This window comes from Cicer arietinum, chromosome 3, assembly GCF_000331145.2.
Source record: "Cicer arietinum cultivar CDC Frontier isolate Library 1 chromosome 3, Cicar.CDCFrontier_v2.0, whole genome shotgun sequence".
In the NCBI taxonomy this organism is placed as follows: domain Eukaryota; kingdom Viridiplantae; phylum Streptophyta; class Magnoliopsida; order Fabales; family Fabaceae; genus Cicer; species Cicer arietinum.
The window spans coordinates 62,036,322-62,056,497 of NC_021162.2; the positions used below are offsets into that span (position 1 = coordinate 62,036,322).

Consider the following 20,176-nt stretch of genomic DNA (forward strand, 5'->3'; position numbering starts at 1 on the left):
TTGGAAGATTTGCAATTCAACTGATGGGATTCTTCTTGGTGCACGATTATTCTCTCTTTGATGGTTTCAGATTTGCCCTTACTCTCCAATTTTGATCAGCGAAAATATGTGTGATTGTTCAAACAGCCGTTATCTCTCCTGTTTTGGACGCATTTTCTTATTACGTTGATTGATCATGACTTTGTTTCATTAGAGTCGCGCTGCTTCTTCTTCGGTGTTTGTCATGCAATTTAGTTCTTACTAATATATTATAAAAGTGGCTTTTATTCCCACTGACGATCATTTCAGTGGTGTCCCTTTTTCCACATATGAATTATATTAGTGGTGACTTTTTCCGTTAGTGGTTATTCTAACGGTGCCTTTTATTTTCATGACTTACTTTACCTTGGCAATTTGTCCCAGATGCACTAGCCTTGCCTTTCTCTCCTTGAAGCACGCCTCTCTCTCCTTGAAGCAGATTTAAGTTTAAATATTTTGAGTCTCCATTATTATGGTTTGAAGCTTCCAAATGCAGTTTTTTAGAAGAACGGAACTTGCTTTGTTCAATTGCCTGCCATGAATTTCTCTCAGGCTGATGATCAATCAGACTATCTGGCTAGGCTATATTTATAGCTATTCTTTCCGACTTCACATGCATCCCTGAGTTGCCTCTCCATTATTATTGGTTTGAAGCTTCCAAATGCAGTTTTTTAGAAGAACGGAGCTTGCTTTTTTCAATTGCCTTCCATGAATTTCTCTCAGGCTGATGATTAATCAGACTATCTGGCTAGGCTATATTTATAGCTATTCTTTCCGACTTCACATGCATCCCTGAGTTGCCTCTCCATTATTATTGGTTTGAAGCTTCCAAATGCAGTTTTTTAGAAGAACGGAGCTTGCTTTTTTCAATTGCCTTCCATGAATTTCTCTCAGGCTGATGATTAATCAGACTATCTGGCTAGGCTATATTTATAGCAATTCTCTCCGACTTCGCATGCATCCCTGAGTTGCCTCTCCATTATTATTGGTTTGAAGCTTCCAAATGCAGTTTTTTAGAAGAACGGAGCTTGCTTTTTTCAATTGCCTTCCATGAATTTCTCTCAGGCTGATGATTAATCAGACTATCTGGCTAGGCTATATTTATAGCAATTCTCTCCGACTTCGCATGCATCCCTGAGTTGCCTCTCCATATTTTTTATTATTTTGTGGAGCAAAATATTTTCTTGTAGCAAGCTAAAGCTCAGTAAGCTTTAGCTTGAGGGGGAGTGTTAGAATATTAAAAAATATCTTATAATATCTTTTATATTATATTAGAGTATCTTAAATTATTTCTTAGGATCAATTTATAATTATAGAGATATCTTAAAATATCTCTTATTATTATTATGATTTATTCCTAATTTAGGATTTAGGCTATGTTTCTCTATAAATAGAGATTAGTATTGAGTCTATTGTAATCAAGTCAGCATAAAGCTATTATCAATAATATCCAAACTCTTATTATTTTCTCTCCTCCTTTTCTCTAAAATCTCTCACACTTTCAACAAATACAACTAGTCACAAAATGATGTTTACTACAATAATTGTCACTCAATTATTTGTTTGCAGAACCTTCAACAAATGACCAAACTATTTCTCTATTTTCTTGTTGGCCTTCTGAGAATAAGCCACCAAATCCATTACAAAAGGCTTTACCGAAGTAGTTAACAGCAAATAGCTGTTTTCCCTTTAAATATTGAGCACTAGGTCTTTAGGCTACCTAGTGATTTGAATGCAGATGTAAAACTAAAAAGTCTCTAATCAGTGTCTACAAAACATTGAAACAAAATATGGAATAAAGATACACATAATAACTAGTTATACCAAGAAATTTGACGCACAAGGATAAAAATGTGATACAATAAATGAGGTTCCAATATGTTAGTGCCGTGCCCAATTAGGAAAGATTACATCAGTTGGGCTACGAAATCAAGAATGCAACTCCATTAGTTAGGCATTGTTAGTTACAGGCAGGTCTTGTTAGGACTTAGGAAAGCTGATAGAGTAGTTAACTAGTTAGCACTCTATAAATAGAGGTCCAGAATGTATGGGAAGATATTTGGTTGGTCAATTTGTTCAGGGTGGGAGAGACGAGGATTCGAATCATGGGTATTCTTTGTATTCTTTGTAAGCATTCGGATTCGAATTTCTCTGTGTAATCATTTGGATTCATATTTCGCTGTTTCCACTGATCCAGAGAACCAATGTGATTATTCAATAAAGAGTTCTCTATTTGTTCTTTCTTTAACCTTCCTGTTCTGATCCAAATTCAGTACCTAACACAATTCTGCTTGATTGCTTTGAAATTAATAGTTTTACATTAAAACAAGTTGTCGGACATCACATTAAAAAATAAATAAAGGCATACCTGAAGAAGCAACTCATACTTTGAGTTGAACAGGAATACACTGAAAGCTCTATGCAACAAATTTTCAGATTCAATCTTTTCCATCAAGTGACCTATAAAATTGTTGAAGCTCAAAATAATGAATGAACAGAATATATGGGCAGAGGAGGATCAACAATAACAACAAAATAGAAATTTTGATACCTAATTGCAGCATTCCACATATCTCAAGACCAATATTTTTATTTCAGGAAGTCAAAATCCACAGAGGCACCGGAAATTTGCATTTTTATTTTAGGCTCCCACATATCAATTTGCTCAAAAGCTACCATAATATGGGCCATATAAAAATTTAAAAGTTGCCGTTCTTTTAGGCCTGTTAAGCAGCTTGTTTGCATTAAAATTAGTGACTAGTTCTAGTAGGTTATAAATTATTAATAAAATTACTCTTCTTATCGACTTTTGTTCACGGAAAATTACCGAAAACTTTGCAAACAACTTGTAGAATGCAGTATACTAGTATGAATATTGTGTTACGTAGGTATGGTACGGTTATGAGTATGTATCAAGAATACACAATACAAAATTATCAAAGATTTATGATGGGGATCAGAATGAACTATAGTAAATATGTGTGTATTCTGTATGCGAGTGCATACACGAGTACACAACACAACGTGCAAATATACTGCAAGTTGATAATTTAATCCAAAAAACACAGGTAATAAACACATTTACTAATTACAAACCAATCTATACAATAAATAAGTTAGATTTCATTCTGTTTACTCCAAGAAAGTATATTTCTTTAAACACGGACATTACATATTACATTATGATCCTCAATGGTAACATTCATTATTTAAATATTATTTATATTATTTAATCATACTTATCAAGTCATCACATTAGAGTCTGCTTATAAGGTTGGCTTGATAGTTGGGATAAGCGAGTTAAGGAGTGGAGTGATGAGGACTAACATTTTTCATTTCATTTAAAAAAAAAATGATAATACACCCCAGCAGGCCAGCTATATCATAACATCAACTTTTACAAACAATAAATAAAGTATATATTCTTAACACCATACGAATTACAAGGTATCGAAGTACCAAAAAAGGATATTTGCGGACAAACAATGTGAATCCTTGCAATTGCACACTACCTAAGATTTCAAAATGGAAAGTCCACTTACAGTTATATTTAGAGTCGTGACCTACCACACGGTCATTCTCATCCACTAAAATGCATCTGCAAAAGTTCAAAAACAAAAAACAATTACAAACTCCGTGCAAGAGGAAGAAATATATGATGCTTTAGTAAAAGTGGAAGTTAGGAAATCTAATATATTGAGTAAAAAAAACGAAAGCTAATATAAACAGATCCGGAAAATTGAAGGAAAAAAACTTGTATGTAAAGTCCACAAGAAAGGAATATCCACCCATGAAAGATCACAATATATTCAAAATTAAGTGAAGGATGAATACATACTTAGTCATTTAGTCGACAAACAAGCTTACGTTAGCTGAGCATTATCACAAGAAAATTACACATAAACCTCAAGAAAGAAAAGCCATTCCCATTCACAGACATATTATCAGATAGTAAAAAAAACTCAAATCCTAGATCTATGCTTTCTACACTCCAAAAGTAACCCAAAAAAGTTGGAAAAGCTCAATAGAGCAAATATTATAAATGAACAAACTGAAAATTCCAAAAACTGAAGAACCTGTGTCAAAGAGACTCAATGACCAAGTAAAAAAAATACCAAGAGCAGTGGGCAACTTGTCTAACTGAACCCTAACTCACACCTGCAAATCAAAATTTTATAGTAATTAATGTTCCGCTACGTTTTTTTGAAACTCATCATCACGGTAGTGCAAGGGACACCCAAAGTGCTGATGCCATTCACCAGAAGCAGAAGGCATATAAGCAGTTCATGCTTGCTGATGGTAGCTCAGATACACCTTTAATTTGAATTAGCTCAGAATAAATTTAGATTAACATCAAACTTTTGAAAATTTCTTAATTAAAAATAAATAATTATAATTCTTAATATTATATAAATAATGCAGCTTCTTTGTTTTCCTTATAATCAAATATTACTGTAGTAGTTAGTGTGTTCTATCTAGCGTAGCTCAACTAATAATAATTCAATTAAGTAAACACAGCGCAACACGTCCTACCGTAAATCAAACATAAACAAGCACTACGAATACAATTCAAATCCAACGCCAATAAATTAAAATACCTAAAAGTTCAATTTTAAAAAAAAATAAAATAAAACAAAAAAAATTGAAAAAACAACATTTAAAAATAATAAAGTGAGAGAAATCATAACAGAAATAAATGAAATAATGAGAGTGAGAGGGATGGGAAAACGGACTCGTCTTCGAACATGAGACGGCGCTGGACGGCGTCCATGCCTGGATCAACGGCGAGGGTAGTTTCGCCCATGGTAGCTTGAGAAGATAAAGAAGCAGCGAGAGGGATCTTTCGGTTGAAAAAAACGAAAGAAAAAGGAGATCTGAGAGAAGAAGATGAAGAAGGAGGGAGAGAGTGAGAGAAGAATGTGGTCCTTTTAAACACTTGCCGGCTGAGAGTCACGACGATCAAGGACTGCGCCATTCTCATTTTCTCATCGATTCTTAGGTTAGTTAATTAATTAATAATCCAACGTCTTAAGCTTTCTTCGCTTCTTACCAAACATTTTTCTTTTATTTAAGACAACTATACTACTTTTTTACGTTATTAGTACCATGAGTTTTATTTGCATTCATCTTTGCACGGTCAACAAAGTACTAGTATTAACATAATTCATTTCATGTGTCACTTTATATACAATTTCTTTTTTACCATTAAAATAAAGTATTTTTAGTCATACCATCCTTACACAATTCATTATATGTTTACTGATTATCTGTCATGTTTTTAGATAATGTAATAAATGTGTTAACAACATTGCTAATTTAGCAGGATATTATTCATTCTACAATGTTTTCAATAAAAACATAATTAGTATTCATAAATATAGATTTTGTTTATTTTTTTAGTTGTTTAATGCTCTGCTTTTTCCTTTACAATGATTTTATTTATTTTTATTTTTTTAGTAAGGTTTTTAACAAGAAAATAGTTTGTATCAATTTTAATTGTTTTTTTCTAGGATTCTGGTATATAGCTTGTTTTCTTTCCTTTTTAATAATAATTTAAAGTGTTGCAAATAATAAGTGATTAAGTGATTGACTTTGAGTGGCAACATAATTGGAATGTCACCTTTTTGCATTATGTTTTTGCTTAAAAGAATTTAATCTACTAGCTACAATTATTAATAGTATTTTAGTAAATAATACTAATTTGTCATTAAAGCTAACTCAACTAATTGTTTTTAAGAATTGCACACAACCAAAATATGACATTAAATCTTTAGGATAAATATTTTTTGGAATTTTATAGATTCATTATAGGTCTAATCGAGGTCTAACAAAATATTATAATTTTGTAAAAAACACATATAATTACAATTTAAAATAACAGCAAAATAATAATTTTTTATTGGATGTTAAGATAAAATTATTTATATTAAATTAATTTTAAATTTAAGTGATTAACAAGTTATAGTTAATGATGACTCATTCCGAATAATCTATTTTAAATTCTGATTAAAATAATTTTTTATCGATCAAAATTTAAATTATGCTTTTCGCTATTTTGAATCTATTTAATAAAAATAGAAAGAATACATACAGTAAACCAAAATTAATTGTGAAAAATAATTTGCTCTTAAATGCAGTACAATAAAATTAAACTCAAAGTAATATTTTATTTTTATAAACTCAAGATAATACTCTTATTTTCTATAACGAAAATTTTAAGACGAATGAATTATATCACAATTTAAAATAGAAAAACTTTAAAACCTATAAATACTTAAATTAATTTATATTTATCCACTACTAAAAATATTAGCGGAACTCGAATCAGGAAAAAATTATATAAACCCAGTAATATTCTACGAATACATTTGACAAATCCTATTTTGCAACACTCAGGCCATCGATCATGTTATTTTTTTGTAAAAAGAAATATGTATACTCATACACCATATTGTTTGTAAATTTTGATTTTATTTTAAAAGTTTAAAATATAGTCAAATATCGGATTATGTTTTATTACAAAAATTATTTCATTTTTCTTATTTGGTGTAGTAATTACTTGGTCAATCATTTTAATATTTATTTTATATCTGACTTGATCAATGTACTACTTTATTATTCATTATTCTACTTATCGCTACTTTTCTTGAATATTTGACTCAAATTTAATAAATACATAAAAGATAAATATGCGAATAAATTAAGAACATTTAAATTATTATGTAAAACATTAACATAACACAAAATAAGAAAAATGACTTAAATGAATAATTTTATATCAAAAAATAATTTTCAATCGCTCCTCTTTAATTGAAAAAAAAGAAAACTTATGATTAGATTTTGGAAATACGACTAAATCTTTTTAACATTTAAGGAGTATAAAAGGACATGTTATACTCTAGGAATTTGCCCTCATCGGAAGAATAAATCCTTAAGTTCTTGCACTTGGTCGTGAGTTATTGCCGAGGCAATTTTACAACAAATATTTCATCATTTGACTTTTAGTTTGTACTCTAGTCCAAAAAACCATATTCAATTGGAAGTGTATCAACCTATTTCATATATCTCAAAATAAATGCTTCACTTGTTTATTTTATATAAATTAAAAAATAAGAAAAATAATAATTTTATTAAACTATTTTTATTAATTATTAATATATTTCAATTACCATAAATATAAAATTAAAAATAATGAATACAAATGATGTACATGATATTAGTTAGTTAATATAATTAAAATTTTAAAACAGTAAATTTTTTGGGACAAAATATTTTTACAAATTTAACACTTATTTTGGGACAAAGTGAATACATTAAACAGTTAGTTGAATTTACACACACACACACACACATATATATATATATATATATATATATAATTAAAAATATTTAAATACAAATTAATTTATATTTAAATAGATATTCACGTAAAAATGTAAAAGTGAATATAATAAAAAAAAATGTAAAACATAAAACTCAAATTATAAATCATATAAATATATATCTCCAATGTAGTTAGATAGCATAGAAAATGCACTAAATGACAGTTCTTTCATTTGTGCTCGTGAATCATTCTAGCTGGTGCGCGAGGCAAACGTGTTTGATAAAGTAATGAATAATGGCTGATATGATATCTTTTTATTTTTTCAAGACTAATGAGTGACTTTTTTATGGTACAAAACCATAAGTTGATTTTTTATTCGGAAAAAAATGCCTTACTTTTTTTAATTGGAACTCGTGGAAAATGAGGATTGATTTCCCCTTTACTTACTTATATAAAAATAAAACATGGTGAGAGGGTGTACATGTTGACTTGTATGTAGTGGTGTCTGGTGCACGTGATTCTAACGGTGAAGCCCAAGTATAGGCGAAGTGGGCTACACTAATGGTGGCCGGCCCAACGGAAGTTGTGGGCGGACATGTTGTCGCGCAGGATGTGTGCGTGAATAACGATATTTTGGGCCTAGATTATGTCTAAAATATACTTCATTCATGTATATTTTGGATCATTTCTTCCTCTATGTTATTAAAATTTTATAAAATATAGATTTAAACTAGTTAATTTCAAGGTGTTTTTTTTTTAATCAAAATATACATCCGAATTTACAAATCTATAAAATATTAAGAGGTGAAAAAAAACTCTCAAAAGTTAATGAATAGTCATAATTAGTAGGTGAAAAAAGGAGAGATTTAAAATATATAGCTCTTCTTTCAATACAATGAGAATAATGTTTTGCTTATAGCTATAGAATGAAAAAAAGTTAAGAAGTAAAAGAGCTCTTAAATAATCTTCATCAAATAAGTCTTAACAAGTTATTTTTTTCTTCGATGGTGATAAAATTTTAAATGGGGATGATTGACAAAATTGAATGTACTAAAAAAAAATAGTAATGTAGTTACTTTGTATGTGAGATAGGTTGGTGGAATGCTTTGTGGATATTTAGGGGCTATAAATTAGCTGAAAAAATTGTTTTATTAACTTCAGCAAAATGACTACTTAGAGTCTTTACAAAACAGAAGGGAAATAATCGACCACGCTTTTCAAGCATATAACGTGGTGATTACAATTTGAAACTAAACAAACTCTATCTTATTCAACAGATATATTCTTCTGGATATTAGGACTTATTAAGTAAAACAAATACTACTTCAAACAAATAATATCTAACAATCCATCCCTTAAGCTAATGCATCTGCACATAGCTTAATTTAGTAACACCAGTCACTTCAAGCATGCCACAAAGCTTCTTAAATTGCTCTAGCTTTAACGATTTTGTCATAATATCTACAATTTGATCATGAGATTTGCAATAACTCGGCTCAACAACTCCATAATTCACCAAGTCCTTTATAAAATGGAATATTACATCAATGTGTTTGCTTTTATCATGAAACACTGGATTCTTAGACAACTGAATAGTGGAGTTGTTATCACACATGATTTCAATACCCTCGTTCTCTTCAACTTCAAGTTTCTCCAACACCTTTATGAGACAAACACACTGACAAACACACAATGGTGCTGCTATATACTTCGCTTATGTGATAGAAATAGCAACCACCAATTGTTTATTTGAGGACTAAGAAACAGCTCTAGACCCCAACATAAATACAAACCCAAAATAACTTATCTGATCATCTAAGTCGCCAACATAATCATTGTCTGTAAAGGCTATGAGTCGCAAGCTGCTTTCTCCTTTCTTATAAAAATTTACAACATCAGTTGTATCTTTTAAATACCTTAAAATTCTTTTTGCCACAACCCAATGAGACATAGCGAGATTGGACATGAACCTGTTTATCAAACTAACGCTATACATCAAGTCAGACATAGTTACAGTCAAATACACAAAGCTTCCAACCACTTGCTTGAATAGAGTTTCATCGATTCCAACTCCAATATCGTCTTTGGACAACTTTGTACCTGGCACTATTGGATTCTTCACGACATTACTATCCTTCATGCCAAACCTCGCTAACACGTCTCGTGCATACCTTATTTGACAAATGAAAATTCCATCTGAACGTTGTCTAACCTCTACTCCGAGAAAATGTTTCATCCTCCCCATGTCAGACATATTAAACTCCAACATCATTGATTTTTTAAAATCATTACACATGCTTGTATCATTCCCAATAAAGATCAAGTCATCAACATAAAGACTTACTACTAAATTTTTACCTCCTTTCGACTTTGTGAACAGTGTGTGCTCACTAGGACACCTCTCAAAACCTTCACGCACAAAATAAGCGTCAATTCTGTTGTACCAAGCTCGCGACGCCTGTTTAAGGCCATATAATGCTTTATTCACTCTATAAACTTTCTCTTATTCTCCTTTCTTTATAAAACCCTCGAGTTGCTGCATAAATACTTCCTCCTTGAGCTCTCTGTGAAGAAAAGTACTATTCACATCAAGTTGGAAAAACTCCCAACTGAATTGAGCAGTCATTGCAAGTATCACACAAATGGTGTCAGGTCTTGCCATTGGAGCAAACACTTAAGTGTAATCTACTATGTAGCGTTGTGGGTACCATTTTGCCACCAACCTCGCTTTGAACTTTTCCACATCCCCATCTTCGTTAAGCTTAGTTTTGAAAACCCATTTGACTCTGATGGGTTTGAAACCTTTAGACAGCATGATGAGTTCCCACGTTTGATTCCTCTATATGGCTTCAATTTATGAAGTTATTGCTTCCCCCCATTTCCTACTTTTCATTGATTCTCCAAATGTAATTGGATCATTCTCAGTCATCAGCATCATTGCATTCAAGTTTTCTTATTCAGATAATCATTCGTCTGTTTCATAATTTGTCATCCAACTCGATGATATTCTTTCTTTTACACCATTTCCTTCAGCCAATTCTCCATGTGTATTATAATTTGGCTCATTTGAAGGTGAATATGTCAGGTTGCTATTTGAACTGCTACCCAAATTATTTGAACCTGCTACACCATTTTCTTCTTCATTCTGGTTATCATGTCCATCGCTTTCATCTTCATCTTCACATTCTAATATATATTGCTTGATTTCTTCCTCTGTTTTCCCCAATCCCAACATTATTCTTCTTCAAATACTACATCCTTGTCGACAATGATCTTCTTTAAGACAGGATTATATAACCTCTACACCTTGGACTCGTCGTTGACTCTTAAGAAAACACATTTTTTGCTCTTATCATCCAACTTACTCCTTCTTTGATTTGGTACATGGACATGTGCAATACATCCGAAAATTCGAAAATATTCCACACTCACTTGAGGAGTATAAGTTGTCATTAATTGTCTATTGATGCCCTGTGATTGACAAAACTCTCCAAACTCATTTGAGATGAACTCACCACCCCTATCTATCCTCAAACAAGTTATGTATGCACTTATCTCCTTTTCAAAACTAGCTTTATAATTTTTGAATGTAACAAAAGCTTCTAATTTCTCATGTATGAATTAAACCCAAGTTTTACGAGTAAAATCATCAATAAAAGTTAAGGCGTACCTCTTGCCACTGTTTGAAGATAGCTTGAGAGGACCATAAATATCTGAATGCACTAGCCGAAGTTGCTTTGACGCCCTCCACAAGCTCTTCATCAGTATAGACTCTTTATGTTGCTTGCCAGTTAAACATGTAGTACATATTTTCTTTGGAGACTTCAGAGAGGGTAAACCAACCACCATCTTCTTGTAAGAAAGCGTCTGTAGTCCATTGTGGTTCAAGTGCCAAAAACGAGAATGCCATATGTGAGCTTATGTTTTTGATACAACTTCAGCTTGTAAACACATAATTTTTTTATGCCATAGAAGCTAACAAATAAAACATTATGTTCCCACTCATATCAGTTTGCGTAATTAATCCCCTCCTAGGATGGAATACTTTGCAAGTTCCACCCCGAATCAAAATGGCCAACCCCTTATATTGAAGTCGTCTTATGCTTAACAAATTGTTTTTAAACTCAAGAATATAATAAACATCAGATATTAATGAGTTATACCATTCAATTCATCAATGCTCAAAGTACTTAGATCATTTGACTCTTCAATTGAACAAGAAACATATTGAACTTTGCCATCAATTATCTAAGTATTTTACTAACCACGATACTCTGCTCCATTGTCTGACCATTTGACTTTATATTGTTCACCACAGTCAAGGTTCATCCCATGAAAGTGTTACATGTCGCGGCCTAAAATTTCGAGTTTTCATCGAATTCAATGGAGTCGCCACCAAAATTTATTTTAAAATAGGGAAAATATTGGAAAATCCAAAAAAAATGTAAAAATGGTATTTGAAACCAGATTTTGAGTTCGGAAGTCGATTATGCGTAGGGAATGTATTAGCACCCTACGACATCCGTTAAAATACGGTTACCTTTAATTAATTGTGCAAAATTATATCAACTTAAATATATTTATTTTTCTTTATTATTAAATATGAATATAAATTGTTTTTTATAAATGTGATTTTTGAGGTAAAAGTGTGTTAAAAAGAGTAGAAAAAAAAAGAAAGTTTTTATTAGTGTGCTTGACAAGAGTGTGATCTTGCTCCTATGTATCTCCCGGTGCGATGGATAAATCAAAGCTACGTAGTTCTTGGTAGAAAATGTGGATGGATTGATTGCTTTTAAATAAATTGTATTTTTGTTATTAAAAAGTTAAATTTGACGAACATAAAAAAAAAACTTGTTTGATTTGAATAATTATTTTAAAATATGAATTTTAAGACGATCGAGTTGTACAACTTGTGTCTCAAAATTCAACGAGTAAAAAGATGTCACATCTAATTTAACCGTCTTAAGAATATTTTATTATTTTTAAAATAGAGTTTCAAGAAGACCAAGTAGTACGACTTGGGTCTTAACAATTTCAAGATTAAAAAAACAGATCTACTTAAATTTTAAAAGGGTTGATTTTTAATCTATTCATTTATAAAAATATATTTTAAATCTATCAAAACATATAATTTATATTATGCAACTCAGGGATCAAAATGTCATTTTTAATTAACTTTAAATAATTTTTATGATTAATTTGTTTATGATTTTTAGTTTATTTATTTGTGAATATGAGATTTAGAATCATCAAATTGTCACAATTTGTGTTCTAATAACTCAAAGATTAAAAAAATGTCACATCTAGTTAATTTTTAATGAAATATTTGTTATTATTTTATTTTATTTTTTTAAAAAATATATTAAATATTAAACAAGTTTTAACAAAAATTCAAAATAAAATTAGTAATAAACAAGAGAATAAAAGCAAAAAGAAAAACATATGGACTTTAACTTAATCTAAAAAATATTTTGAAACTAATTACAAATATAATCCTCTTTTAAACTATTTTTTTTTAATCTAATAAGTGAAGAAATAAAAATTATTTTAATATTAAATAGCACCATCCAAAAAAAGAAAAATCTATTATAATATGAAATAAATTATATTTATTGTCATTTAATTATATCGATAATTACTTATATTAATTAGCATTATTATGATTATCATGAAGATTTGGAAGAGAAAGAAAAATTATTATTATTATTATTATTATTATTATTATTATTATTATTATTATTTATTATTATTATTATTATTATTATTATTATTATTATTAAATGTAATAGAACTAAATAGTCAATGTGAAATAGTTGACAGCCTGGCGTGAATATAGATAAGACACGCTACGATGCATCAGACAAAACAGGCAAATTTCAAAAGACCAACAAGCAAATTTCAAAAGGGGCTTAGCAAAACCAGTTTCAGCGTAGCAACAAACAGATTCTATACATCAGAAATTATTCACAAACATAAAATTATTCTCTGATATTGAACAAGAGAGCAAAGAATGGGAAAATACCATTTTCGTGTTGTTGTTAGAATTGACTTGAAGGCTATGGTTCACGGGAAGCAACCTGATGGTAGATCTTCTTTTCTTTTCTTTGTGGTAACACTCTCTCTTTCTATTGTTTTTTAGAAACAGAAAAAACAAGAAATGAAAAATCTCCCAATTTTTATCTTGTGATTGTTTTTTTATCTCTCCCTCTTTTGATTTTTTTTCTCTTCCAATATATAGGCTAAAACGAGGAAGGGTTGTGTTCATCGTATAAATTAATTTATGTATTTTACACTGGTTTGACAACTACATCAAGCAAACTGATACAATTAAGGGGAAGAGTTGTATTCATCATATAAATTAGTTTGATACATTTAAGGGGAAGGGTTGTGTTCATCATATAAATTAAGTTCTGGAATTTATCCTGGTTTGGCAACCACATCAAGCAAACTAGTACAATTAAGGAAACTAGGGGCCGGTCTTTTTTGATTGAGTATTCAACATGATAAAATTAATACCATTATTAGATTGTAATAAAATAAAATAAACAGATAGAGTGCAGAGAAAGATAGAGCGCATAGAAAGCACGTGAGTAAGCAGGAAACATGGTTCTGCACGCGGCACACCTCACACGCGAAACAAAGCATCGAAAGATAGAGTGGGACTTCCTTTTTTATTTGTTTTATTTTATTGTATTTTTAATGTTAAATGTATTACAATTTGTAGACAGATATACTTTGTATTTGAATTATGGACAAAATTGAGGTATTACCTTCTCTCGTTCTTTCATGGCAAGCAACTCAATCTCCCTTTCTAAATGCTTGAAGTTGTGCCATTTTCACCTTCGTAAACCCTTGATACTTCTGTTTCATAGAGTCCTAAATTGCCTTTGACGTCTCCTTGTCGAGGATTGTTTATAGGATTTCTATATCAATGCCTGAAACAAGAAGTTATTGACCTTAAAATCTTTGAGTTTGACCTCTTATACAGTATTCCTATGCGTTTCACTCGCTGCTGCTCCAATTGTAGGTGCAAGAATCCATTCATCTATTAGGCTCCACATCTCCTTGCTCCTCATAAAGTTATCCATTGTCAATGATCAAAAATCATAATGGCCATCGAGCCTCATAATGGATGGTTGCACAAACTTTTATGAAGTTGACATTTTGATCTATTTGTGTTTAACTCACACAAACTCTCGTGTTTATCTTTAAATTTTTACACACCCTCACACACTCAACCAGGCCCCTTATGAAGCTCTGGTATCAAAATGTTGATATTTATATACTATAAATTAGCTGGAAGAATTGTTTTATTAACTTCAGCAAAATGGCTACTTATAGTCTTTACAAAACATAAGGGAAATAACAGACCACACTTTTCAAACCTATAACACGGTGATTATAATTTGAAACTAAACAAACTATATTTTATTCAAGAGATATATTCTCCTAGATATTAGGACTTATTAAGTAAAACAAAGACTACTTCAAACAAATAATATCTAACATGCTTGACTTGAATTTTGAATGAGATAATTCAAACTTTGTTGAGGTGTCAGCAAGTATGGAGAGAATAGATAAAGTGAATATTCGAAAGTAGACTTTAAATAATTAAGATGTGTACGAGTTTAAGACTTGTATTGTTAATATGTTATAATAGCTTTAGGATGTAAAAAATTAGATAGTGTGTGCATCAAAAAGACTAAGTTGGAATCCACGTACTAGTTTTTTTTTTGTAAACTTTTGTGGGGTTTTAAAAATGTAAGTTTTTTTTAGGCATAATTGGGCCTTTTAGGTGGGCTTTTTTGGACCTTATTTTGTATCTTAACAAAGTTTGAATTGAATACTAATAAAATATGGTATGGTGATTGTTTATCCAACTTTCATTATTTGCTCACAAGAGATAAAAAAAAAAAAACTACTAGAATAACACTTTTGGAAATTTCTACTCCCTATAGGAAGTTCCTGTAAGTAGTTTGCTTTTTGGGGTTGTTGAACATTAGCGTTGGACAAATGAGATGGGCCCGTCCAATACCGCCCGGCCTGCAACGGGTGAGGTGAATTGGGCGGGTCAGACTGGGCCCAATGGGTCATACGAGTAGAATTGAAGGGTTCAATAGGGTAGACACGGGCTGGTTCGGGTCATGGATTTTGGATCGGCGGTGACCGACCCGCCCGATAACAGTTTATAGTATTTATTATTAAGTGTTGGACTGAGTTCACCAAGCCCAATTTGATTTGGCCCACTAATATAACTCAACCCTAATTTCAATTAAAGTATCACAATCTCACCCACAAACTAATTTCACTCTCTCACCATCATCATTATCCTCTCACGAACTCGAGTTCTTCACACCAACAAACCCTAATTCCTTTAAGCCTCAACGACAGCCAACGGTGGTCAGTGGCGGTCAACGTCCACTCTAGGTTATCACTTATTACCTCTTATGTCTCAATTCTCTAACTTTTCATTCTAAACTTTTTAATCTAGTTTTAAAAAACTGTCTTTTTTCGTCTTTGTTGTTTTAAATCTGTTAGTTTCGTCTTTGCTAGTTTCGTTTTTGTTAGTTTCTTCTTAGTTTTGTTTCTGATTGTTAGTTTCGTCTTTGTTTTCTAAACATATTCCTCTTTATTAGCATTTTCAATCTCGTGTTTAAAAATAACATTTTTCATCTCTATTGTGTTAAACATGTTAATCTTTTTCTAATCTATTTCGCATTGTTAGTTTCGTCTTTGTTGTTCTAAACATTTTCCTCTTTGTTAGCATTTTCAATCTCGTGTTTAAAAATAGCATTTTTCATCTCTATTGTGTTAAACATGTTAATCTTTTTCTAATCTATTTTGCATTGTATTAGGGTTTTTATTTCTTTTTATTATGATTAGGATTTTTATTTAACTATTGCTTCTGTTTTTTGATTTTCTAGAGTTTGATTTTTTTTTCTTTTTGCATGTTGTTTTATGTATTAAGATTTTGATTTAGTTTTTTTTTTTTTGCATGATTAGGGTTAGGTTTTCAACTTTTTTTTTTTCAACTTTGTTATAAATCTTTTTATTCAATTTGATGGTTTGGGGTTGTTAATAAACAATTTGTATTTATTTACTTTTTTTTTTATCTACTGATTTTTTTATATGTAATGATGATTTTTATTGTACTGATTTTTTTATAATTTGTTGACTTGTTCTTAATTGTATGTATCCTTATTTTTTATTACTGTTGATCACGATTAGGGGTGGGAATAAGTCATAAAAAGGCATGAGTCTGGCATACGATTTATTTTTTAGGCCTAAGTCTGACCCACGGCCTATCATAGGCTTTTTTTTCGGCGTGACCTGAACTTTTGAGAAATCTGACCTGACATGGAAGCCTATTTAAAATTCTTATACACATTAAAACATTTCAATACTCTACTAATACTACATGATGTTCTCCACATACCAATATCAATGTACATATCTATATATATTAAACAAAAAATAATTTTTCTAACAAAATAATTTTAATAAAATTTGAAACAAACATCCTTTAAACCCTAAAAAATAATGTTTGGTGTCAAATAATAGATCTTTTTTTTTCCTGAAACAAACGCACTTATTATTACCTCTTAATCAAATATGGAACGACTATTGAATGATTAACTAATTGAACAGTTACCGAATATAGAACGACTACCAAATATGAAATCGTTACCGAATATGGAACAACTACTAAATATATAATGTTTACTGAGTGATTGTCTAATTGATAGAATTTAAAATATGAAATAATATTATTAATATAATAATAACAATAAATAATATTAATAAATAATAAAATATATATAGGTCGGTCTGTCAGACCTAATAGGTTTTTTTAATAAGTCTGAGTCTGACCTATTTAAATAAATAGACTTTAAAAACAGCATGAGTCTAACTTTTTTATTAAATAGAACAGGCCAAACCAGACCATAAGTAGGCCAGACCGCCCCTGAGAACGTTCTAGCCTATTCCCATCCCTAATCACGGTGATGATGTATGTATGTTTTATTGTCATTTTTCTAAACCCTAGCCAACATTTCACTTTCAATGGTCGCCCACTTTCACAACCCTCCTCTCATTAGTTTCTCTCTCACTTCCACTTCAATCGTTCACATTTCCCTCTCTCCCACACTCAAAGTCTCGATTATCATCTTCAACGATTCACTCGTGGCTCTCTGTCGCTCAACCGTTAAAGGAGCAACCGTCATCAACGTGAAACAAAGGATACTCGTTCAGTTTTTATCACTTATTTTTTTTTAAACTATATGATTTCATGTTTTAAACTATATGAGTCTTGTTTAAGTTGTTGTGTTAATAATTTTTTTTTTTGCATGTCATTTTTTTGGTAGGGTTTGACTAACAATGTATTTGCTTTTATTTTATATGCTTATTTGATTTAGATTGTTGTGAAAATACTCAAGTAGACTTATGCATTTTCCATATTTTATAGGTGATACACAATCATAATACATTTATTGTTTTTTATTTATTTACTGATTTTAATTTATATAACTAACGTTTTTTTTTTTTATTTCATTATGTTTGCTTAATGTTTTCCATAGTTTTGTCTCTGTGTTTTCCATATATTTGTGTGTTTTTCACATATTTGAGAGGTAAAATTAAATATTAATATATTCATTGTTGTTATTTGTTAGATTTACCAATTTTAATTGGAATGACTAACTTCTTTGGTTTTTGATTTCATTTTCTTTGCTTATTGGTTTATATTATATGTTTTTGTGTGCTTTTTATATGTTAATGAGTGTGATTGTTTTGCAGATTTACTGTCTTATAAGCTTTGTTAAAAGAAAACAAAGGTACTACATTTTTTTCCATTTTAAGCCTTGTATTACATTTTTTCCAATGAATTTAATTTTTGCATTTGTAAAGACAATTAATAGTTATGAATATGATTTATAACTACTGCTTTGATGTTTTGCTGGCATTAGACTGATGTTGTTTTATAGTCATCCGTTGAATTTGAAAGAGAATAGTAAAATAGTTAAATTATGTTTGTTGCATAGTTATTTTGTACTCTAATTAGTGATTACTAATTAATTTTTGTTCAATTTTTTAGATTGGCCAGCAAAGATGACAAGGGTGGACATTGATATTATTTGTATTGATTTTGTATAAGGACATTGGTCATTTAGTTTAAGATTTTTAGATTTTATAAACATGAATGTACAATGTATATTAAGTTTACATTTTAATGGTTAAAATTATAAATATATTTGCATTTCAATTATAAATTGGTGGAGTATATATCAATGTTGAGATTTATAAACATGTTTGAAAATTGGTTAGGTATATATCAATTTTGCTTTAATGGTTATTTTTATCTATAACATCTAAAAATTAGAGTTCTAGAATGCTCATTATAAAAAGAAATTGAGAAAAAATTGTTCAATTTTAAACAAAAAATTAGAATAGTTAAATAGAGTTTTGGAAAAATAAAATTTTACTTTTTAATTAAAAAATGACTAGAAAATGAATGGACAAAAAAAAAAAAATTAACAAAAAAAAATGTTATTGGGCCAATAAACCAAACATGTCAAAAAAAGCTAAACCGCCTAACCAGTTACCCGTCTAATTCGAATTATTTATTGGACGGAAATGGGTATGTAGAGCTCACTCGCGATTGGGGTTTTGGGCCCGAAACCGCCCTACCCGACCCGTTGGCCAGAACATCCTTCATAGAATATTTCCATAAATTGAATTAATAATTTTTAGCGAATCAATGAAATGGAATTATGATGATTATAACTAAATATGTCAATTAATTAATTAATAATAATATAATACAATGCTGTTTTTTGTAATAAAATATAATAGTGTCGAGTTTAGTGAATATGTATTATCATTATAAATTAGTTTTACACTAATATTTAATAATTTTTTATGTCATATCTTTAAAATAAGGTGAAGTGGCGTAATCATAATTGTTATTAGATGCAATGTCAAATAAAATTGTTTTACCATAATAATGCACATGAATTTTTTTCAATATATCAATACTAATGTTTATATTTAATAGTATTTTTTCTTACAAAATTAATGCAGTTTTTTTATAGTATAATAATATTATTCTTTTTTTTTTTTACAAATTATTTGCTTACATAAATAAAATGTTATTTAGTCCATAGAAAAAAATCATATTTTTTTGTTATAAAAAATTATTCTACAAACTATTTAGTGTTTAGTGGAAGAAAGTACTCTTCAATTTTAGAATGATATTTTTATAAGTATGTTTAGAATATTATTAAAAATTCAATCCTGTAAATTTAATATTTTTTAATTTAAATTGAATATAATATAATTTTTTAAATGTATTATCTTTGATATAAATTTTCTTAAAATAAATATATAAAAATTCAGTTTTAAACTTATTTTTTGTGGATGAACGTGTTATAATATTATAAAAAATATATATAATTTTTTTTTTAAAACTATAATTTGATATTTAACAAAAACTAAAAAAAAATTGTAAATAATTTTGTAGAACTAAAAAAATGTGATTTTTTGTTTAAATAGATAAAAAAACAAAATTTTATAAGAATAAAAAATTATTTAATTATTAATAATACTATATATTTTATTAATGGATTTAGGTTTAACGGGTTCGATTTTGGGAGGCTTGGAAAAGGACGAAGAGAATTTATGGCAAAAATAATAATATATATTTTACGCATGATGATAAATATCTGTGCGTTCGTAACCGAACTCAGTTCTGTTCCCTTTTCTTCTTCTTCGTCTCTGTTTTTTTTAATCTCCATCTTTACTACTTCTTCTCTCCCCAAACAATCACCCAGTTAAGAC

At 29.6% G+C, this 20,176-nt stretch overlaps 2 protein-coding genes across 2 annotated transcripts in view; one reads left to right on the plus strand and one right to left on the minus strand.

Moving 5' to 3' along the window:
- Positions 1-5,139, minus strand: part of LOC101509488 (isopentenyl-diphosphate Delta-isomerase I) — a 7,029-nt gene extending 1,890 nt beyond the window's left edge. The window contains exons 1-3 of the mRNA XM_004492783.4: positions 4,752-5,139; positions 3,561-3,616; positions 2,387-2,478 (exon numbers count right to left, since the gene is read on the minus strand). Of these exons, the coding sequence (XP_004492840.1) occupies positions 2,387-2,478; positions 3,561-3,616; positions 4,752-4,999 (396 nt within the window). The 5' untranslated portion in view covers positions 5,000-5,139. The remainder of the gene's footprint in view (positions 1-2,386; positions 2,479-3,560; positions 3,617-4,751) is intronic.
- Positions 5,140-20,048: 14,909 nt separating this feature from the next.
- The window catches only part of LOC101509805 (uncharacterized), a 4,352-nt gene continuing 4,224 nt past the window's right edge, over positions 20,049-20,176 (plus strand). Inside the window, exon 1 of the mRNA XM_004492784.2 lies at positions 20,049-20,176. This exon is cut by the window's right edge and continues 63 nt beyond it. The gene's annotated coding sequence lies outside the window, so the exon portion shown is untranslated.